The 17981-nt window shown below is 37.9% G+C and overlaps 1 protein-coding gene across 1 annotated transcript in view; it reads left to right on the plus strand.

The window, feature by feature from the left end:
- The first annotated feature begins 3835 nt into the window (after positions 1 to 3835).
- Positions 3836 to 17981, plus strand: part of trim54 (tripartite motif containing 54) — a 40803-nt gene continuing 26657 nt past the window's right edge. Inside the window, exons 1-6 of the mRNA XM_046060365.1 lie at positions 3836 to 4035; positions 4831 to 5009; positions 9611 to 9785; positions 13855 to 13950; positions 14201 to 14434; positions 17307 to 17329. Of these exons, the coding sequence (XP_045916321.1) occupies positions 3841 to 4035; positions 4831 to 5009; positions 9611 to 9785; positions 13855 to 13950; positions 14201 to 14434; positions 17307 to 17329 (902 nt within the window). The 5' untranslated portion in view covers positions 3836 to 3840. The remainder of the gene's footprint in view (positions 4036 to 4830; positions 5010 to 9610; positions 9786 to 13854; positions 13951 to 14200; positions 14435 to 17306; positions 17330 to 17981) is intronic.

Genomic DNA, 17981 nt, shown 5'->3' on the forward strand with positions numbered 1-17981 from the left:
AGTTATTTTCTCACAGCTTCTAAAACTCCTCAGTATTGCCTGGTAAACTGCAGTAAACTAATGTAGAACTACACTACATGTAGGACCAGCAACCAAGGTCTTTGTTTCATTTTGTATTGCATTTACTCATACATATTAATGACCAACATCTTAGTCAGCTGGCCAATGTAGTTTTTGCCAAATGTACTCAAACAAGAGTAAATAGTGCATTTGTTGGACTATTTTTAGGGGCGGATTAATCCATATTTAGTGCTCTGCTGAGTATTTGGGGCAGCAGGATGGTGTATGTGGGACTGAGTCAAAGTAAACAACAGTGATTAATAAAGGAATAGTGCTAATTCCTTTGAGCCATAGAGCACAGGCAGTACTTGTTAGTAGGATCAATTCATTGTTGGTGTTTGGTCTTTCCATTGGATTTGTTGACAGAATATCACCTTGTAAGCTGGACAGCCTGAACTGATGCACAATGATTACCCGAAACCATAAAAATGAAGCTGTTAATAGAGAGGCGTGAATAGGTGTGTGTTGCTAACTGCAGCAGTCCTGCACTCCAAAGCCTATAAATAGACTAATAATCCTATTAATAGTTTAGTCTCCTTAGCCAGCTCCATTTTGTTGATTAGCAAATACCTTGTGTGTTTGGTCGCAAGGAACTGACCTCATTGCTATCTACTCGCTTCACAGGAAGCTGATGAAAGGGCAGGAGAAAGTGTTTCTGGGTGGAGGTGATTAGGGGCAGACCAATGTTTACATTTAAAATAGAATCTGGTGTAGACTGCATATAATTCAGTTTTATGACGTATTTACTGCGTAATTACTGTTTTACAAGACAATTTTCTAGCTTGACCTTTAAACACTAGTAAAATGTTTTGATGATATTGTAAATTATTGCTTGAATTTATTTCTGGCCTGAATCCCTAAAAACTTGCATTAATCTATTCATTCATTACCTCTGTCATGAAGGAAATGTATTTGGTCCCATTCGTTAAGGTTTAAGTTTCCTTTTAAGGATATTTGGTGGAAAGTTGAAAGTTAGGCCACAAGACAGAAAACAGGATTGTTTTTTTGGTGTTACTTTAAAAGGTTTAGGATTAAGATAAGACATTTTTACTACACTTTTAATGGAGAAATTGCAATTAAAATTTAATTGCAGGTCTATATATTTGAAATACCAGTTTCAACATTGATTTAGAAATTCACTAAATACAATATTTCTCCTAACCCCATTAAATAAATTAGGAAAACCGTAGATGTTGTGCATGATTCAAATAAATGTTCTCTGAATTCTAATTGAACGTTTTCTTCGAGTATTTTTTGTTTTGAGAACCACCAGTTTGGCCGGCATTTCCATTCAGCTTTAGCCTAATCTTAGGATCTAGTTACTAACAGGCTCTCTTTCTCTGTTTTATTTTCATACTGCTGCTTCTGGCTTGATGACTCAATCAAACACACTTCACATTTTATATTTAGCATGTCCCTAGTGAGACGTATAGATGCCCAATCTTTATAAATACATTTGATTAATGTTTAGCTTGTCCTTTGTAAAGTTGTCTCTCCACAAGGAGGTCAGGGATCACCAACATAACATTAGCATTATTCATAAGCCTGTGCTCTGATTGACTGGCTTTATTACAGATACCACTCCTGTGACAGTTAGGAAAGCTGTTTAACAAGACAGGCTTGTTTTAGAGCAAGAAACTTTAAGAGTCAGGTTGCATTACAGGGAAACACAAAATATTTAAATATATAAAACTTTATATTGTTTTGTAGGGAACAATATAAACAGGAAAACACTTATACAGTACAAAGGGTGTGTGATGTGGTGACTGTGACCGGGGGAATCTTGTTTATTTATTTGAACTATTTTGAAAAGAATTGCCTTGTTTTTTGTCTGATATGTACAAAAATGAGTAGACCGTAAGGACTCAACTAGGTTTTACTTTTAAATTAGAAAGTGAAGCGGTTAGTCTAATCGTAACTTTAAGTTGATTGTCTTTTGACTCACTGAAATCATGACAATTTGATTATGTGTTATCATTTTATGAAATTATGATTCCAAGCGAATTTTTAAACACAAGCAAATTGAGTCACTGAAGTTTTACTTTCAAACCGGTGAAGTTGTGTCAAATGTAAGCCTAATATAAGAATTTAACTAAATAATATAAAAAAATTCTTTCAAACATTTGTAATAGTGTGGTATACATACTATAAGTATTGTTTTCAAGCATATCCTCCAGCCCTGATAGAAGCTAATGCCCCCAAAACCTGGATAAACCTGGATAAATCTGACAATGTAAAAACCGAAGAAATAGATGTAGCTTTTGTAACTGATAACATGATATTGCAAACACATTAGCTTGACTTCAGTTACGCATAATCATAAAGAGATTTGTTTTCTTTATTGGTTCTTGGTTGGCCAACAAGACACATTTTACAAACAAACTAAGCAGATACTACCAGTGAGCCAAGTCATATCAGTCGACTTGTTGGCTAAATGAATGCAGGAGTGGGTGGTTGTTGGCCAGAGCTAAGCTCTAGACTAACACTATCTGAATGCAAAATCAATCCGATTGATCAGTTTTTCATCAAAGAAACACTACAGAAACTTACTGTGTGCTAAACATTATTGGAACAAACAGTAAAGTCTAACACAGTCCATTGAACTGAATATTAATCAGATAGTTTTGTTATGTTATGTGACTTTGAATACATCTTATCATATATCATATTATTGATTTCAACCACATTATAATATAATAATAATAATAATGTTTATTTATAGAGCACTTTTCTAAACAATGTTACAAAGTGCTTTCACAAGAGCAAAGACAATGAAACACCTCAAACAAATAACAAGATACGCAGTAAAAGCAGGAAGAAACTTAATAAAATAAAAGTAGTTAAAAGAAGAAAAAAAAAATCATTATCACTAACCATCATTCTTTGTTGCTTCATTCTATATGTATTTTTCTTTGAGAACATTATGTATGAATGTAGTTAGTTTTTACTCAATGCTAAAACACATTAGCTTAAGCTCAGTTTACATAAACAAATAAGTTATTTTTAAGTTTGTAAGCTTAGAAACAAGCCAGCAAACTAATTTAACAAATCAACCAATATCATAAGAGATAAGCTAATACTAGCTATATAGTTTTGACTTGACTAATCAGACTAAAGGAGATGTTAAGGAGAAAATAACTAGGTTTTATATAATAATTTGCATCTGTTTTTCACCATTGTCCTGTGTAGCGAATCCTGTTGTGACAAATAGATGTCTGAGTTGAGAAATGGAGCTAGTTGTTTATGCCGAAGTGCTAATGAACCCAAACATGGTGGCCATAGCTTATGTCACCAAGATGACCCCTTCTTAAGTATCAGACTTCATAAAAACATTATCATTTGAACCCTGATACTGACCACTGTTCTAATCCTCTGCCACGCCCAGACTTTTCAGTGCCCCAGCTGGGAAAATCAGTTTAGAAAGTAACCCAAGCCAGAACAAACTGAGGAGCTAAAAATATCAGCAGTCAACAGTCCGGCTGCTGTGGGACTGAGACAGAGATAGGGGTTAGACAGGCTGGCAGGGGGGGTAAAGGGATGGACAGCTGGGGAAAGAGACACTGTGAGAGCTAGAACAGAAGACGGAGAGAAAATACGACTAAAAACACCATCAACAACATTTTTTGAGGGTAAAATGCTAGAAATCTACTTCTGGATATAGACCTGTGGGGATATTGAATTGAATTCAAGAAGAAAGATCTAGAAAATCCCCCCATCTTGTGTTTCTCTGCTTGTTAACCTCTTCTGTCTTAGTTGACATTTTACTCACCGCCTCTGGACATGATGAACTTGGCTCTCGGCTATAAGCCTCCGTCAGCAGGCAGTTCTGGGCCTGGCGCTGGCAGAGGAGCCACCATGGATAACCTAGAGAAGCAGCTGATCTGCCCAGTCTGCCTGGAGATGTTCTCCAAACCCGTGGTCATCCTGCCCTGCCAGCACAACCTTTGCCGCAAGTGTGCCAACGACATCTTCCAGGTGAGATTGCGTCTGTCTTACAGGGTTACAGCTTGGTTAATTTGAACATTTTCATGCAAACAAATTTCAAGCACCCATGATTATTTCAAATTGATGTGGTATTTTAATTATTGCAAATGAACAGAATAGTCCACCAAAAATCTACACTCACCTCTGAAAAGTCTGTAGCTTGCTCCAAAACTTGTCGATAGCTTGGGAATGAAAGCTAAATGCATGTTACAATATATTCCAACAGGAATGTATGTTCAGTGCAAACAAGTTTTATCATAATGTCTCTTTTAACCTGTCAAACCAATCCTGCCACAGAATCCATTTCTATGCTCTATTTCCATGTCCTCAGTGTTTTCTAAACTTTCATTTGACACCTCTTTCCCCACAACAAGTTTTAAAAAGAGAGAACCTAGGAATTGTCCAGGTCCAACATCTGGTTTGCCATGTTTCCAGGCAAGTCACAGAAAGAATTTATGACTGATCATCTAATTTGACACGGTGACCATCTCAAAAGACAAAAATACAGTCTATTGTAGTCTGATCCCAGCATTTACATGTTGTTCAACCAAAAAAACATTGCAACTGCTCCAGTGCTTATCGTCAGCTTAGCCAAAAGACATCCTTATGGGAATCTTCATTTAGGTAGTTGGTTTTTCTCTAGGGGCCATCAATGGACCCTTTTTTATGTTTTTGTTTAAGTGTGAAAATCAGAAAGGGCTTTTGATTATTCTTTTTTTGCTTTTGACAGCATCAAACCCAAATAGATCCAAGTTATACATTTTATTCCCTCTTCTCTTTATCCAGTCAATTAACCCTCTGTGGCAGTCCCGCGGCCCCTCCAGCGTGGCTACCAGTGGCAGCCGGTTTCGCTGTCCGTCATGCCGCCATGAGGTGGTGCTGGACCGCCATGGAATCTACGGTCTGCAAAGGAACCTGCTGGTGGAGAACATCATAGACCTTTACAGACAGCAGGAGTCCTCCAGGTGAGTGTGTATGTGCAGGAGGTAGAGAGGTATGGGGTAAGAAACTGATAATAAGAAAAAGGGATAACACTTTAATTTAACCCCCTATTTAGCATTTATAAGCACTATATAAAGATTTCATTAATGGTTGATATCTAATCTATTATGTTAAGAATTATTGTATAATGTACAGTATTTGTCTACAATAAGCAAAATAAGATGAAAATAATACGCTGCATCTGATGATTGAAAGATTTAATTTAATCATCATTTAAAAATTCTCTAAATTCAACAATTAAAGAATGACAGATTGATTCTTACCCCAGTTGTTGTCAGTATGTATGTCAAATATTCCCAACAGGGTTTAGCAAGAAAAGGTCTTTATATAGACTCTGAGGTAAGACCCTGCATGTTATTGTAGTGATGAGTGACTACCAATAGAGGACAGTATTGTCTTTCTTCAGCTCTATGACTACAGTCTTTCTTTCACAGTAATGTAAACTTGATCTATTCATAATGGATGGTTTGCTCTTGTTTCATTGCAGACAGTAGTTTAACATTTTGAGGCTGATTTTAAAAAATCACAGTAGTCATGACTTCTTGGTAAGTAGTGACAAACTGATACATGCTTAAATTATGAGAAAACATGAATGGATAATTTTTTAAGTCATGGTTGTTTGCTTTTAAATGGTAAAACACTGGGGGTTATTGTCAGTTTTCCTTGTCATTAAGTGTATTGTTACTTTTTGTTGCTGTCAATGGATGAAGAGGTCAAATTGAGCGTCAGTTACAACACAGCAGTTATTTTCTGGGGGTAATATTTGATTTGGATATTAATTTTGAAACACTGATGGAAAAAAGTTGTCCAGTCCTGCTTCCTGCAAATTAAAACCATCTCCTCACCTCTGACCTGTAAAAAGTCATTCTTACCTTCTCCAGACTCGACTACTGTAACTTCTGCCTTTCTGGCATGAACCAGAAGTCACTCTCTCACCTTTTACTAGTTCAAAATCACCAGCTAGGATACTTATTGATTTTATTTGATTTTTCTGATCACTTTTAAAGGACATCTGGGTTCGGCCCAAAGCTACATAGCAAACATGTTGACCCCCCATGAGCCAGTTCGCACCTGAGATCCTCACGTGGGGCCCTTCTGGCAGTTCCAAAGTTGAGGCTTAAATCTAAAGGTGACTGTGCTTTTGCCACATCAGGGCCCCCCAGGCTTTGGAACTACCTGCCCGAGGAGATAAGGCTCGCAGAGTCACTGACTTCTTTTGAATCACTTCTTAAAACCCATTTTATAGACTTTCTTTCAGATGATGTCACCTCTGTTTGTTTTATCTGAAGGATGAATTAGTTTATATGCAGGGGTGTAAGACTGAGGGGCAAAGGGGACTGAGTATATAGGACCCTCATGGGAGGACGGCCCACAGAGATAATAGAATTAAAAGCGGTGGATGTGGGGAGGAGTCGAGAATGCCTATACACATGGCCCAGGATTTTGTGCTACTCCACTGTTTATACGTATTGAAAGGTGGGAAACAAGTGCATTAATAACATGGCAGATAACTGCTGATGCTTTAACCATGGTAAGTTAGAGTTTTTGGAGGATTAAAAACAAAATAGACAACGTTTTAGTAAGAGACTGACTTTCCCGTCAGTTGACCAGTCATCACCAGAGATGGATAACTTTAATGTCTCTGTCTTATCTCAGAAGTTAAAGCTCAGAACTTCTAAATTATAATTATGACCTGTATCTCGAGGTGGGAGTTTACCTTCTGTTGCCTTTTTTTGTGTTTTGCTGAGTTGTGACTGCAGGGAGTTGCAGAGATTCAGCAGTGCTGCAGTTTAACATGCTTTGTGAACTAACCTATTTAATAATTAATAACTTTAACTATTAATCTATGCAAGTAAATGGGCAGAATTTGATGAAGTTGGTTATTAGTCAACTAACAACTAAGGCTTACTAAATAAGAAAGGTAGAAGCCTCTTTAGTCCATCTGCTTCTGTTTCATAAGCGTACAGACTTACTACAACTTCACACTCATATTTTTAAGTTATCCTCAGTGTAGATTTGTCTCACTGTGTATTTGTTACTTTCACTCCAAATTAGAAGCTAAACGAGTCACTGGTAAAGAAGAGATATGTTGGCATTCATTAGAGACAGAAGGACAGGAGTCCCCTCATTATCTGTGTGGGCTAAAATAGATGTGACTGTTCACAGTGAGGTTCACAAATGTTTTGTAACTTGTGGTTTCTCATCATTTTGTTTTATGTGTGGAAAAAATTCTCATTACTTAATCATCATTTCTGTCAGAGACACCTACGTCAGAGTACAAAGGAACATTTATTGCATAAATGTTTTGCTTCTGTTGAAAAGGCTTTGTTTTTTTTAGGATGCTCCCTAGTGCCAATGCCACCCCTGTCCCAACTGCATACATGCACCCCTGTGGCTTCCAAACTTGGGACATGGTGTGTGTTCATCTGGCTGTTAATTTCTGCTTGTATGATAATTAAATGTTTGGCATTGTAAGGATCATGTACATTGCACACTGGCAGTGACAAATCTGGGAGGAATATGGTGTAAAACCACACAAAAACACAGGAAAGATAGATGTATAATATCACACTATGGGGTGACTGAGACATTGTGAGTAGTGACACCCTCTTGGTTCCCAAGTGGCAAAGAAACAACAGTGATCTCAGCCAAACTCTTTGCGTAGTTCTTCCATCATCCACTGACGTCAAAATACGTCAGCAATAACAGAAATAAACTAAGCTGGTCTAACAATACAGGCAATGTTGCCAATTCTTGTGGACACTATGCCACTAGTGCATGGGAAACAGATTAAAAAATTGGCCAGATTTTCTTTTAAGTCTTCCTTTAAGGACATCTTAAGCACATTATAAGTGCATTCAAATGATAGCTAGTAGCAAAAGAATAAATATCTCTGGATTATCTTGTAAGTAAAACACTTCTGGGTGTAAAATGCACTAGTTTCTCTTACTCACCTGAATCTAATCCAATGTATACAGTATGTCTGCCCGTTGAAGGTACTACACACACTTTTCATTTTTATTTGAACTCTGGAATCCAAAACAAACTTTGGAATTAAACCACATATACTCTGTTTATTTTTATGAGTGATGGGATCCAACATGAACAAACTATTTTTTGCCAAAGTCAGAACAGGTTCACAATATGAAGTTTACCTTTTTTTTTAAAACAAAAACTCTCTTACTGGTTTGAAGTGGCCGGGGCTCCATTGGTAGAATCTGATGTCATTGTACTTCTGTGCACCAATCAGATTTTAGCACATTTGAGTAATTTAAAAAAATCAGTACTTAATTTCAGTTTAATCCGCTCCACTTCAAAACCACAACACACGACTCTACTTAACTTCATCATGTTACACTACATTTTACTTCAGTCCACTGCATTTCACTTTACTCCCCTTCTGTCACTTCACTTGTCTCTACTTCTCTTCACTCCAGTTTACTTCAACCTACTTTACTTCATACCAGTCCACTCCCCACTTCACTCATTTTCACTCACTTCACTCCACATCACTTGACCCTACAAATCTTCACTCCACTTCACTTTACTTTACTCCACTTCAGAGTACTCCACTGCTTTCCTCCACTTCACATCACGTTACTTCACACCAGTTTAGTTCAGTTCACTCCAGTCTACTCTGCAATTCAATCCTTGTCACGTGATCTACATCACTTTACACCACTTCACTTTACTTCCCTTCATTCCACTCCACTTCTTATCACTCCTTTTCACACTGCTCTATTTCACGCCAGCCCACTCCAGTTTGTACTTCACTCCACTCCCCACCATTAATTTTCACTCACTTCAATCCACATCACTTGACTCTACATATCGTCACCTCACTTTACTTCAGTTTACTCCAGTGCACTTAACACAACTTTACATTAATTCACACCAGTCTACTTCTGTTCACTTCATGTCACATGATTCTACATCACTTTACACCACTTCACCAAACTTCCCTTCTCTCTGCTCTCACTCTGCTCTACTTCATGCCAATCCACTATAGTTCACTTGACTCTACAACTCTTCACTCCTGTTCACTTCACTCCCCTTCACTTTACTCAATTTACTCCTGTGCGCTTCATGGCTTTTCACTTTCCCACTTTCAGTTTATTTCAACCTACTTTATTTAATGCCACTCCACTTCACTTTACTTCACTCCCCACTTCACTAATTTTCACTCACTTAAACTCCACATCACTAGACTCTACATATTTTCACTTTACTTCACTTCAGTACACATGAGTCTACTCCATGCATTTCACTTTACACCTCTTTAGTTTACTTCCCTACACTCCACTTCTTATCACTCCAGTTCACTCCTTTTCAATCTGCTCTACTTCATGCCACTCCACTCCATTTTACTTTACACCATTTGACTCAACTCTTCACTCCGGTTCTCTTCTCTCCACTTTACTTAATTTACTCCAGTGCACTATTTTCTAGTTTCACTTCACTTTCCCACCCTGTCTCCATCTTGCAAACTACAGTACATGCATATCAGCTTCATTTTCAAATCCCAGTACTGAAATTCACCAATTATACTTTTTGTCTCCTCCAGGCTTGTGAATATAAAGCCAGAGCAGCGGCAGCTGATGTGTGAAGAACATGAAGAGGAGAAGATTAATATCTACTGCCTGTCCTGTGAGACGCCGACCTGCTCCATGTGCAAAGTGTTCGGAGAACACAAGGACTGTGATGTGGCTCCACTCAGCAACGTCTATATGAAACAGAAGGTACAGAATCAGCTTTATATTCATTATAACAAAGGGTTGTTTTCTAGCCAGCCACTTTACTCCACTTTACATCACTTAATAATGCCACTTCCATTCACTTATTTTTTTCAAATCACTCCACTCCACATTATTTCACCTCAGTTATTTCAAATCACTCCACTCACACTACTCCAGCTCAGTCCAGTTCACTGCACAACCTTTACACTGTTTCTTCATGATCCATTCACCTTCATTCCACTCACTTTACTTAAATACACTTTAGTTCAATTCACTTCACTCCTGATTTCCAGTTCACATCACAACACTTTTAACCCATTTCACTTTTCTTCTCTCTTCACTCCCTTCCTCTTTAGTTCACTTCACTTTATTCACTCCACTTCATGCCACTCGTTTAAACCTCATCTCACTCATGCAGATGTAGTGTAAAAGCGCTTTGAGTGGTCGAAAAGACTAGAAAGGTGCTATACGGAGTACGGAGCATTTACATTTTACATTTACTCCAGTTCACTCTACTCCACTTCAGTTCAGTATACTCCTCTTCAGCCCATCTCACTCCCCTCCTTCTTTTACTTTTCTTCACTCTACTGCACTCAACTTCACCTCACTATATAAACACCATTCAATCTCACTTCTTCTAGTTCAATCCACTTTACTCAGCTTCGTTTCATGTCAATCCACTTCACTTCATGTTTCCACTTTACATCATGCCACTCCACTTCCCTTGACACCACTTCCTTCCACTTAATTCTGTCAACTTCACTCTCTACTCATCTCTACTTCACTTTGTTGCATCTCACTTGACATCGCTTCATGTTTTTTCACTACTCCCTACTGCTCTCCACTTCACTTCTGTCCAGTTCACTTCACATCAGTCCGTTTCGCTTCACTGTCAGGGTAAGAACCTACACAAAACCAAAAGATTCTTTCTGAGACATTGTTACTGCTGTGTGTTGGAGGTGAGCAGGAAGTTTTTTGCGCAGCAGAGCTCCAACTGAAGCTAAAGCTTGTTTAAAGGTCATCAAAGAGTGTATACTGTACAATAGTCTAAACTCTAACAATTCTCCAGAAAGTTCATGTGGGTGGGCGACTTTTTATAGGGGATGATGGCCTTTATCTTACATACCTCCTTCTGTTTCTATTTTTAAATCTTTTGTTTTCTCTCTTTCCTTTTCTGTTTGGATCCCAGTATCTCATTCCTACACACCAAAGCAACACAAATGTAGCACAAAAAGATGCACACTGACCTACCAACCAGTGCAAATACATAATATAAAAGTAGATTACATTTATTTAGCTTTTATCAAAAGTGTCTTGCAATAAGTGCATACAACCCAAATTCAAATTGCAAGAATCGTGCAATTACGTCAACCTCATCAGTTATGCTGAACAGCTTTTTTTTGGTCTTTGTTTATCCCTGAGGGTGGGAGGTGGGTGACTCCGTTATAGTTGTGCCGCTTGTTTACCAAACTGAAAATGTGTAAATAAAATAATTAATATATTTATTCTGAACTGCTTTAAGTGCTACATTTAGAAACAATGAGTGGTAGAGAAAGAGAAAAAAATACTGTATGTATCTGAAATCAGGCCACACCTACACATACAGTACCTGGTCAGTGGTGAAAGAAGTACATATACTGTATGAAGTATTAAGATCTTTTACTTAAGTACAAATAGCAATATCACAATTTAAAAATACTCTGTTACAATAAAGACTCCTGCATTCAAAATCGCACCAAAGTAAAAGTATGTAAGTATTAGAGAATTATGTAGAAATAATAAGAAAATGACTTAAAGTAAAAGTGCTCAAAAAGCAGCCAAAATGGGTTCTGTCTGTGTTCCATTATACTATTAGATATTGTTGATGCAGTAACATGTAACCTGCAGTTTTATATTGCTGGGTAGTTTAATTTACTGTTTAACAATGCATTATATTTTAAATGCTTATTATGGGTTTTTAAAATATTAATCTGCAAAGTAACTAGTAACAACACTTACCTAATACATATAGTACACAGTATAACATTTCCCTATGAAATGTAGTTGAGTTCGTATAAAGTAGCATACAAGAAACAGTATAGTAAAGTACAAGAACCCCAGAATTGTACTTACAGTGGGTACAGAAAGTATTCAGACCCCTTTAAATTTTTCACTCTTTGTTTCATTGCAGCCATTATCCAAAAATCAAAAAAGTTCATTTTATTTCTCAGTAATGTACACTCAGCACCCCATCTTGACAGAAAAAAACAGAAATGTAGAAATTTTTGCTAGAGATTCTTATTTCTCATAGTCTGGGAGTCTTTCATGTGTTCTTTGGCAAACTCTACGCAGGCTTTCACATGTCTCTGCCATAAAGCCACGACTGGTGGATTGCTGCAGTGATTTTTGATTTTGTGGAACTTTCTCCCATCTCTCTGCTGCATCTCTGAAGCTCAGCCACAGTGATCTTTGGGCTCTTCTCCCACAATTGCTCAGTTTGGCTGGACAGCCAGGTCTAGGAAGAGTTCTGGTCGTCCCAAACTTCTTCCATTTAAGGATTATGGAGGCCACTGTGCTCTTAGGAACCTTGACTGCTGCAGAAATTGTTTTGTAACCTTGGCCAGATCTGTGCCTTGCCACATTTCTGTCTCTGAGCTCTTCAGGCAGTTCCTTTGACCTCATGATTCTCATTTGCTCTGACATGCAGCTGTGAGCTGTAAGGTCTTATATAGACAGTTGTGTGCCTTTCCTAATCAAGTCCAATCAGTTTAATTACACACAGCAGGACTCCAATGAAGGAGTAGAACCATCTCAAGGATGATCAGAAGAAATGTACAGCATGTGAGTTAAATATGAGTGTCACAAAGGGTCTGAATACTTATGACCATGTAATATTTCAGTTTTTCTTTTTTAATAAATTTGCAAAAATTTCTACATTTCTGTTTTTTTCTGTCAAGATGGGGTGCTGAGTTTACATTAATGAGAAATAAAATGAACTTTTTTGATTTTTGGAAAATGGCTGCAATGAAACAAAGAGTGAAAAATTTAAAGGGGTCTGAATACTTTCCGTACCCACTGTAAGTGGAGTACTTGAGTAAATGTACTGAGTTACTTTCCCCCACTGCACCTAGTTATCTAGTAATCTAAAGGTGTGTTACAGGGATTCCAGACATTGCTTTAATCCAACTTCTACATCAAATATATATAAATAAAACACATAACTCATTTGTCCACGTGTGTGAACACACAAAATCACACAAAATGCAGCAGTTTTGTCATGCAGATGGCAGCGGCAGTGTCCATCATGTTATTGAGCAGTTGGCTTTGTTGACATTTCAGTGCCGGCCTCTCCATCTCTCACTCTGTCTCTGATTCACTCATCTGAAATTTAGATGAGGTTGAGCAAAGTTCTTGATCCTCCATCTTTATGCAGAGGTTAACCTGAAAAGCAAAAGTTAGTAATTTAATTCAGCCTACATAGAGGTACAAAGAACATTTGTTACACTAATTTCACGTTAAATGACACTAAAACTGAACAGAAGCCATAACAAACTAAGAAACAAACATGATGTCACATGATACTCTAAACAGATGCAGCTGGTGACTCATGTTGTTGTGCTTTAGGTGTTGACAGGCTTACTAGCTAGAAAGTACTCAGAGTGCATTCCTTCGGCAACACTGCACACACAGTACATAAAATGACGGACAGGAATACTGATTGGATAAATCTGCTACAGAGATATTCGGACTTTGTTCAAAAAGAAATGCTGCAAAGTTATTCAGACATATGGCCATTTGAATTCACCATGTTGCTGAAGCGCCATCTATAGGCGAATTGTCCTATATGTGTCCAGTACCTCCTGTACCTCGTACCTGAAGGCCGGAGGGAAAACAGACAATGAGATGGGTGTTGAGGGTCTCTGATCATCTATGTGGCTCTGCTGATGCAGTGCTTATTGATACAGTCAGAACAATCGTTTAGTTTCATAGAATATAAAGGCATAAATAAATAAATAAACTTTCAATAATTTTCAGAGGAATGTTAGTGGCTGAACTGATGTCAGTGATGTTTAATGATGATGAATGTTTGCAGACTGAGTTGAGCGACGGCATCGCGGTCTTGGTCGCCAGTAACGACCACATCCAGGCAGTCATCTCTCAGATGGAAGAAATCTGCCGCACTACAGAGGTTAGAGACACGCACATCAACAACAAGAAAGGAAAACTGCACGTGGCGAGAGATGTCTAAATCCAGATGTTTTAATAACCCACAAACATTTTCATGATAAAGCAAAAACAAAGAGACACCTTTATGTACATCTTTACATTTATATTTGACTACATACACTACACTGAAATGAGGCATTCATTAAACAACACTAGTTTTAATTTAAATACTGTAACTTTGTTCAGGTGAGCACTCTTCTTTCTCGCCTCAGGAAAATGGTCAGCAACAGAGAGAACATCTGGCTAACCAGTTTGACAGACTGGTGGCCATCTTGGAGGAGCGGAAGCAGGAGCTGGTGGGGCTCATTACCAAACAACAGGACGAAAAACTCAAACACGTTCGATCCCTCATTCGACGGCACAGCGACAACCTGGAGGCCGCAGTGATGCTGGTGGAGTCGGCCATTCAGTCAATGGAGGAGCCACACATGCCTTTGTTTATACAGGTGGGCTCAGATCAGCTGGCTCCTGCAGCCTAAATGAGATGATTGGAGGGACACTCTCCTTTGTTATTTTTAAGATGGTTTTGGGGCATTTAGTGACCCAACTTATCTGAAATTAGCACTTGTTATTTTAAAGGTTAATTCCAATGTATGTTTTAGATACACCCAAAAAATATACCCCCAAAAAAAGATACAGTATTTTGCCCCACAGAATTTCATCAGTGTGGACAAAGCTCTTATTAAAACAGCATGTTGGCCATTATGTGTATTTAATTATCTCTGGGACCAACTACTGCCTTAAATGAAAAATTAAATCACAGCAAATTTAACAGCAGAATTAATACATTTCCTAAAAGAAATTATTACAAAACAGATTTATAGTGTCTTGTCAAAATTCTCTGCAGGAAAAAGTCTACTTAAGTAGAAGCTTATCTTTTTGTCTTGAATTTAATTTGCATGTTCGGCTTGAGGAAAAGCTTCTGTTGAGGTGCATCAGGGTTGATGTCAAAACTATTTTCTCCTAATCAGACTTATTATGATGACTGATGATTATTTTGTGATCATCAAGGTTACAAAATGTGTATTTTATGATAATTCCCAAACTTCTGAACATTTTTTTAAGGAGCCTAATGTGGTAAAATGATCCTTTTAAATCACAAAATACTGGAGGAAAGTGTTGAAATAATTATCAGTTACCTATCTCGTGACTGCTCAGACTTATCTTGCCGACTCTCAGTTTGTGAACCACAGCTTTATAAATGTAGGCATCTCAATTTAAATAAACTGTGTGTTTAATAAAATCTAGTCCTATGTACTATGATATACTTTATTTAAACAAACACACCTCACACTTTACATGCTCCTCCATTTCAGTTTAAGTTTCCTACCGCCCATCAATATTTTCCACAGGTTTCATAAGACAGGATGAACCATGGTCAGTAGTCCCCAGGCAATATCTGTTGCTGCTATTGATGATCAAGGTCTTTATATGCACAGCTGCAGAGTGAGCAGGGAAGCAGGAGCAGTAAGCGCCCCCATCCCCCCAGGGAAGCTCAGTCTCTGGTCCTGCATACCTTAAGACACAGGCAGTATCGTCACACGTGTGACAAAGTCACATAGCTGCAGAGATGATGAGAAGCAGGTCAATCTTTCCGGTGTACTGTATTGATCTACCAACTAATCACATGCACATGTATTTGTATAGGTACAAACATGTTTTGATGGAAAAAAAAAAAACATGCACAGACACATTACAGCCACTGACTTCTAAATCTCTTGTCCTCAGAAGTAGACTTATTTTTAATAGAAGGGTTAAAGTGAAACATCAGTTTGCTTATTTAACTGGCCAATCAGATTATTAGTTAGCGTTTCCCTGTAGGGTTGTAAACAAACAACTGGCATTCCTAGCGTCCTATAACAGCAGCAGTTCACAAAATACTTGATGTTTAATCTCTGTCCGTGTTCATTTACTTTTAACAGTTTAATGCTCAACACTTAAAATGGTGGCATTTGAGTAGTTTTTGTGTACTGAAAATACTAATCTAGTGCTCCAAACTAATGATTATTTCAATGGTTTGTACATAAAATGTCAGTAATTGCTCATCACAGTTTTCCAGAACCCCGTGCTACATCTTCAAATTGCTTGTTTTGTTCAACCAACAGTCCAAAATATATTTACTTTAAAAAGACAGTGCAATTCTAAAACAAGAATGCAAACAATCAATATTTCCTAAATGAGAGGTCAGCCCTGCTACCTCTAACACAGTGGCTAATACTGAGCCTTGTGATTTCGCATGTAAAAGCTCAATCAAACTATGTGCGAGGCCAACGAAGTGCGGTCAGTTCATGACCAGAAGTGAGTACGTCTTATCCCATGTTTATAGAAATGAAAGGGGCACAACATGTGGTTTTACTGCACTTGCAGTCTGTACAGGCTTGCACACTTCTGAGAAAGGTCTGTTTAGGCAAAACAAGTGAAAACACTAACTTTGAACCTTCCAACTCTTTGAACCATATCTGCCAACATTGTGTTGCACCTGACATGCCATTTCAACAGAAAATACATCAAATTAGGGCATTTTAAGGCACTCGACAAACCACTTCATTTTGCCCTTTACCTTCTTGAACCTACATAGAATATAATTGTGTTTAACTTACTTTCTTATTATGGCATTGCCCAAAAGAAGGCTCAGTCAGGCATCTAATTAATTGATTAACCAATCAACAGAAAATTAACTAGCAGCAATTATGATAATTGACTTATTTATGATAAAAATGTCAATCATCCACTGGTTCTAGGGCCTTTATATGTTAGGATTTGCTGCCTTTCTCTGTGCATATCATGTAAAATAAATATTTGTAGGATTTTTAAATGTTGGTCGAACAAAATAAGTGATCTGAATATGTTGCATTGGACCCTCATTTTGTATTTTCAGGACACAAAAGTTACTCAGACACACCAGGTACAGGTACTATACGTGTCATGTGAGACAAGCAAGTTGTTACTAAATTCAGCATCCCGAGTGCTGATGCAACGTGTCTGCGTCACGCTGTCTCCACTGAGGAAAGTTTGTGTTGTGTGTGTGTGTGAGAGAGAGAGAAAAAATAAGAGCCTCAGGTGTCGCTGTTTTATGTTCAGCCACATGCTCTGCCAAAGCAGGTGTTAAAGAAGATAGAGTTAGTGGCAGCAGGTAGTAAACGCCATGAGGCCATTCTGGCAGCCGGCAATATTTCTTTAAATCATGTTTTTATTTTGTACAGTGACGTGTCAAATACTTCTGACTGATTTCGTTGGCACAGAGAACTGAAGCACAATGTGATTAATTTTTGTCTCTCTCCTCATGTCTGTCTGTCTTCTTCACTCTCACACTCACAGAGTGCCAAAGTCATACTGGAAAAGTAAGTGTTGTTTGTGGTGACTGATGAATGATGTGGTCAGATTTTAATAGTTGGATTAGCTTTAAAGGTACTAACTGGGTGTGTTCACTCAAGTACAATTATGAGGTCTTGAGATACTTTAAACTTCTACTTTATGCAATTCAGATAGAAATAATGTACATTACATTTATTTGACACCTATATAGGTACACATTATTTTTTCCCCCTGGTGTTCACATCTAGATGTGTTAAACAACTCAGGACATATCACCATTTGTATTAGACCACAGCTTCTTAGGAGAGCAAAAGTAATGGAACCAATCATCTTAAAGTAAATAACATTTAATATTTGGTGGCATAACCCTTGCTTGCAATAACTGCCTCAAGCCTGCGACCCATCGACATCACCAAACTGTTGCATTCTTCATTTGTGATGCTATTTCAGGCTTTTACTGCAGCTTCTTTCAGTTCTTGTTTGTTTCAGGGTGTTTCTCCCTTCAGTCTCCCCTTAAAGAGGTGAAATGCAGCTCTATTGGGTTAAGGTCAGGTGATTGACTTGGTCAGTCTGAAACCTTCCACTTTTTCCCCCTGATGAAGTCCTTTGTTTTGTTGGCAGTGTGCTTTGGGTCATTGTCCTGCTGCATGATAAACTTCCTCCCCATTAGTTTCAATG

The sequence above is a fragment of the Micropterus dolomieu genome, linkage group LG10 (assembly GCF_021292245.1).
Source record: "Micropterus dolomieu isolate WLL.071019.BEF.003 ecotype Adirondacks linkage group LG10, ASM2129224v1, whole genome shotgun sequence".
Taxonomy (NCBI): domain Eukaryota; kingdom Metazoa; phylum Chordata; class Actinopteri; order Centrarchiformes; family Centrarchidae; genus Micropterus; species Micropterus dolomieu.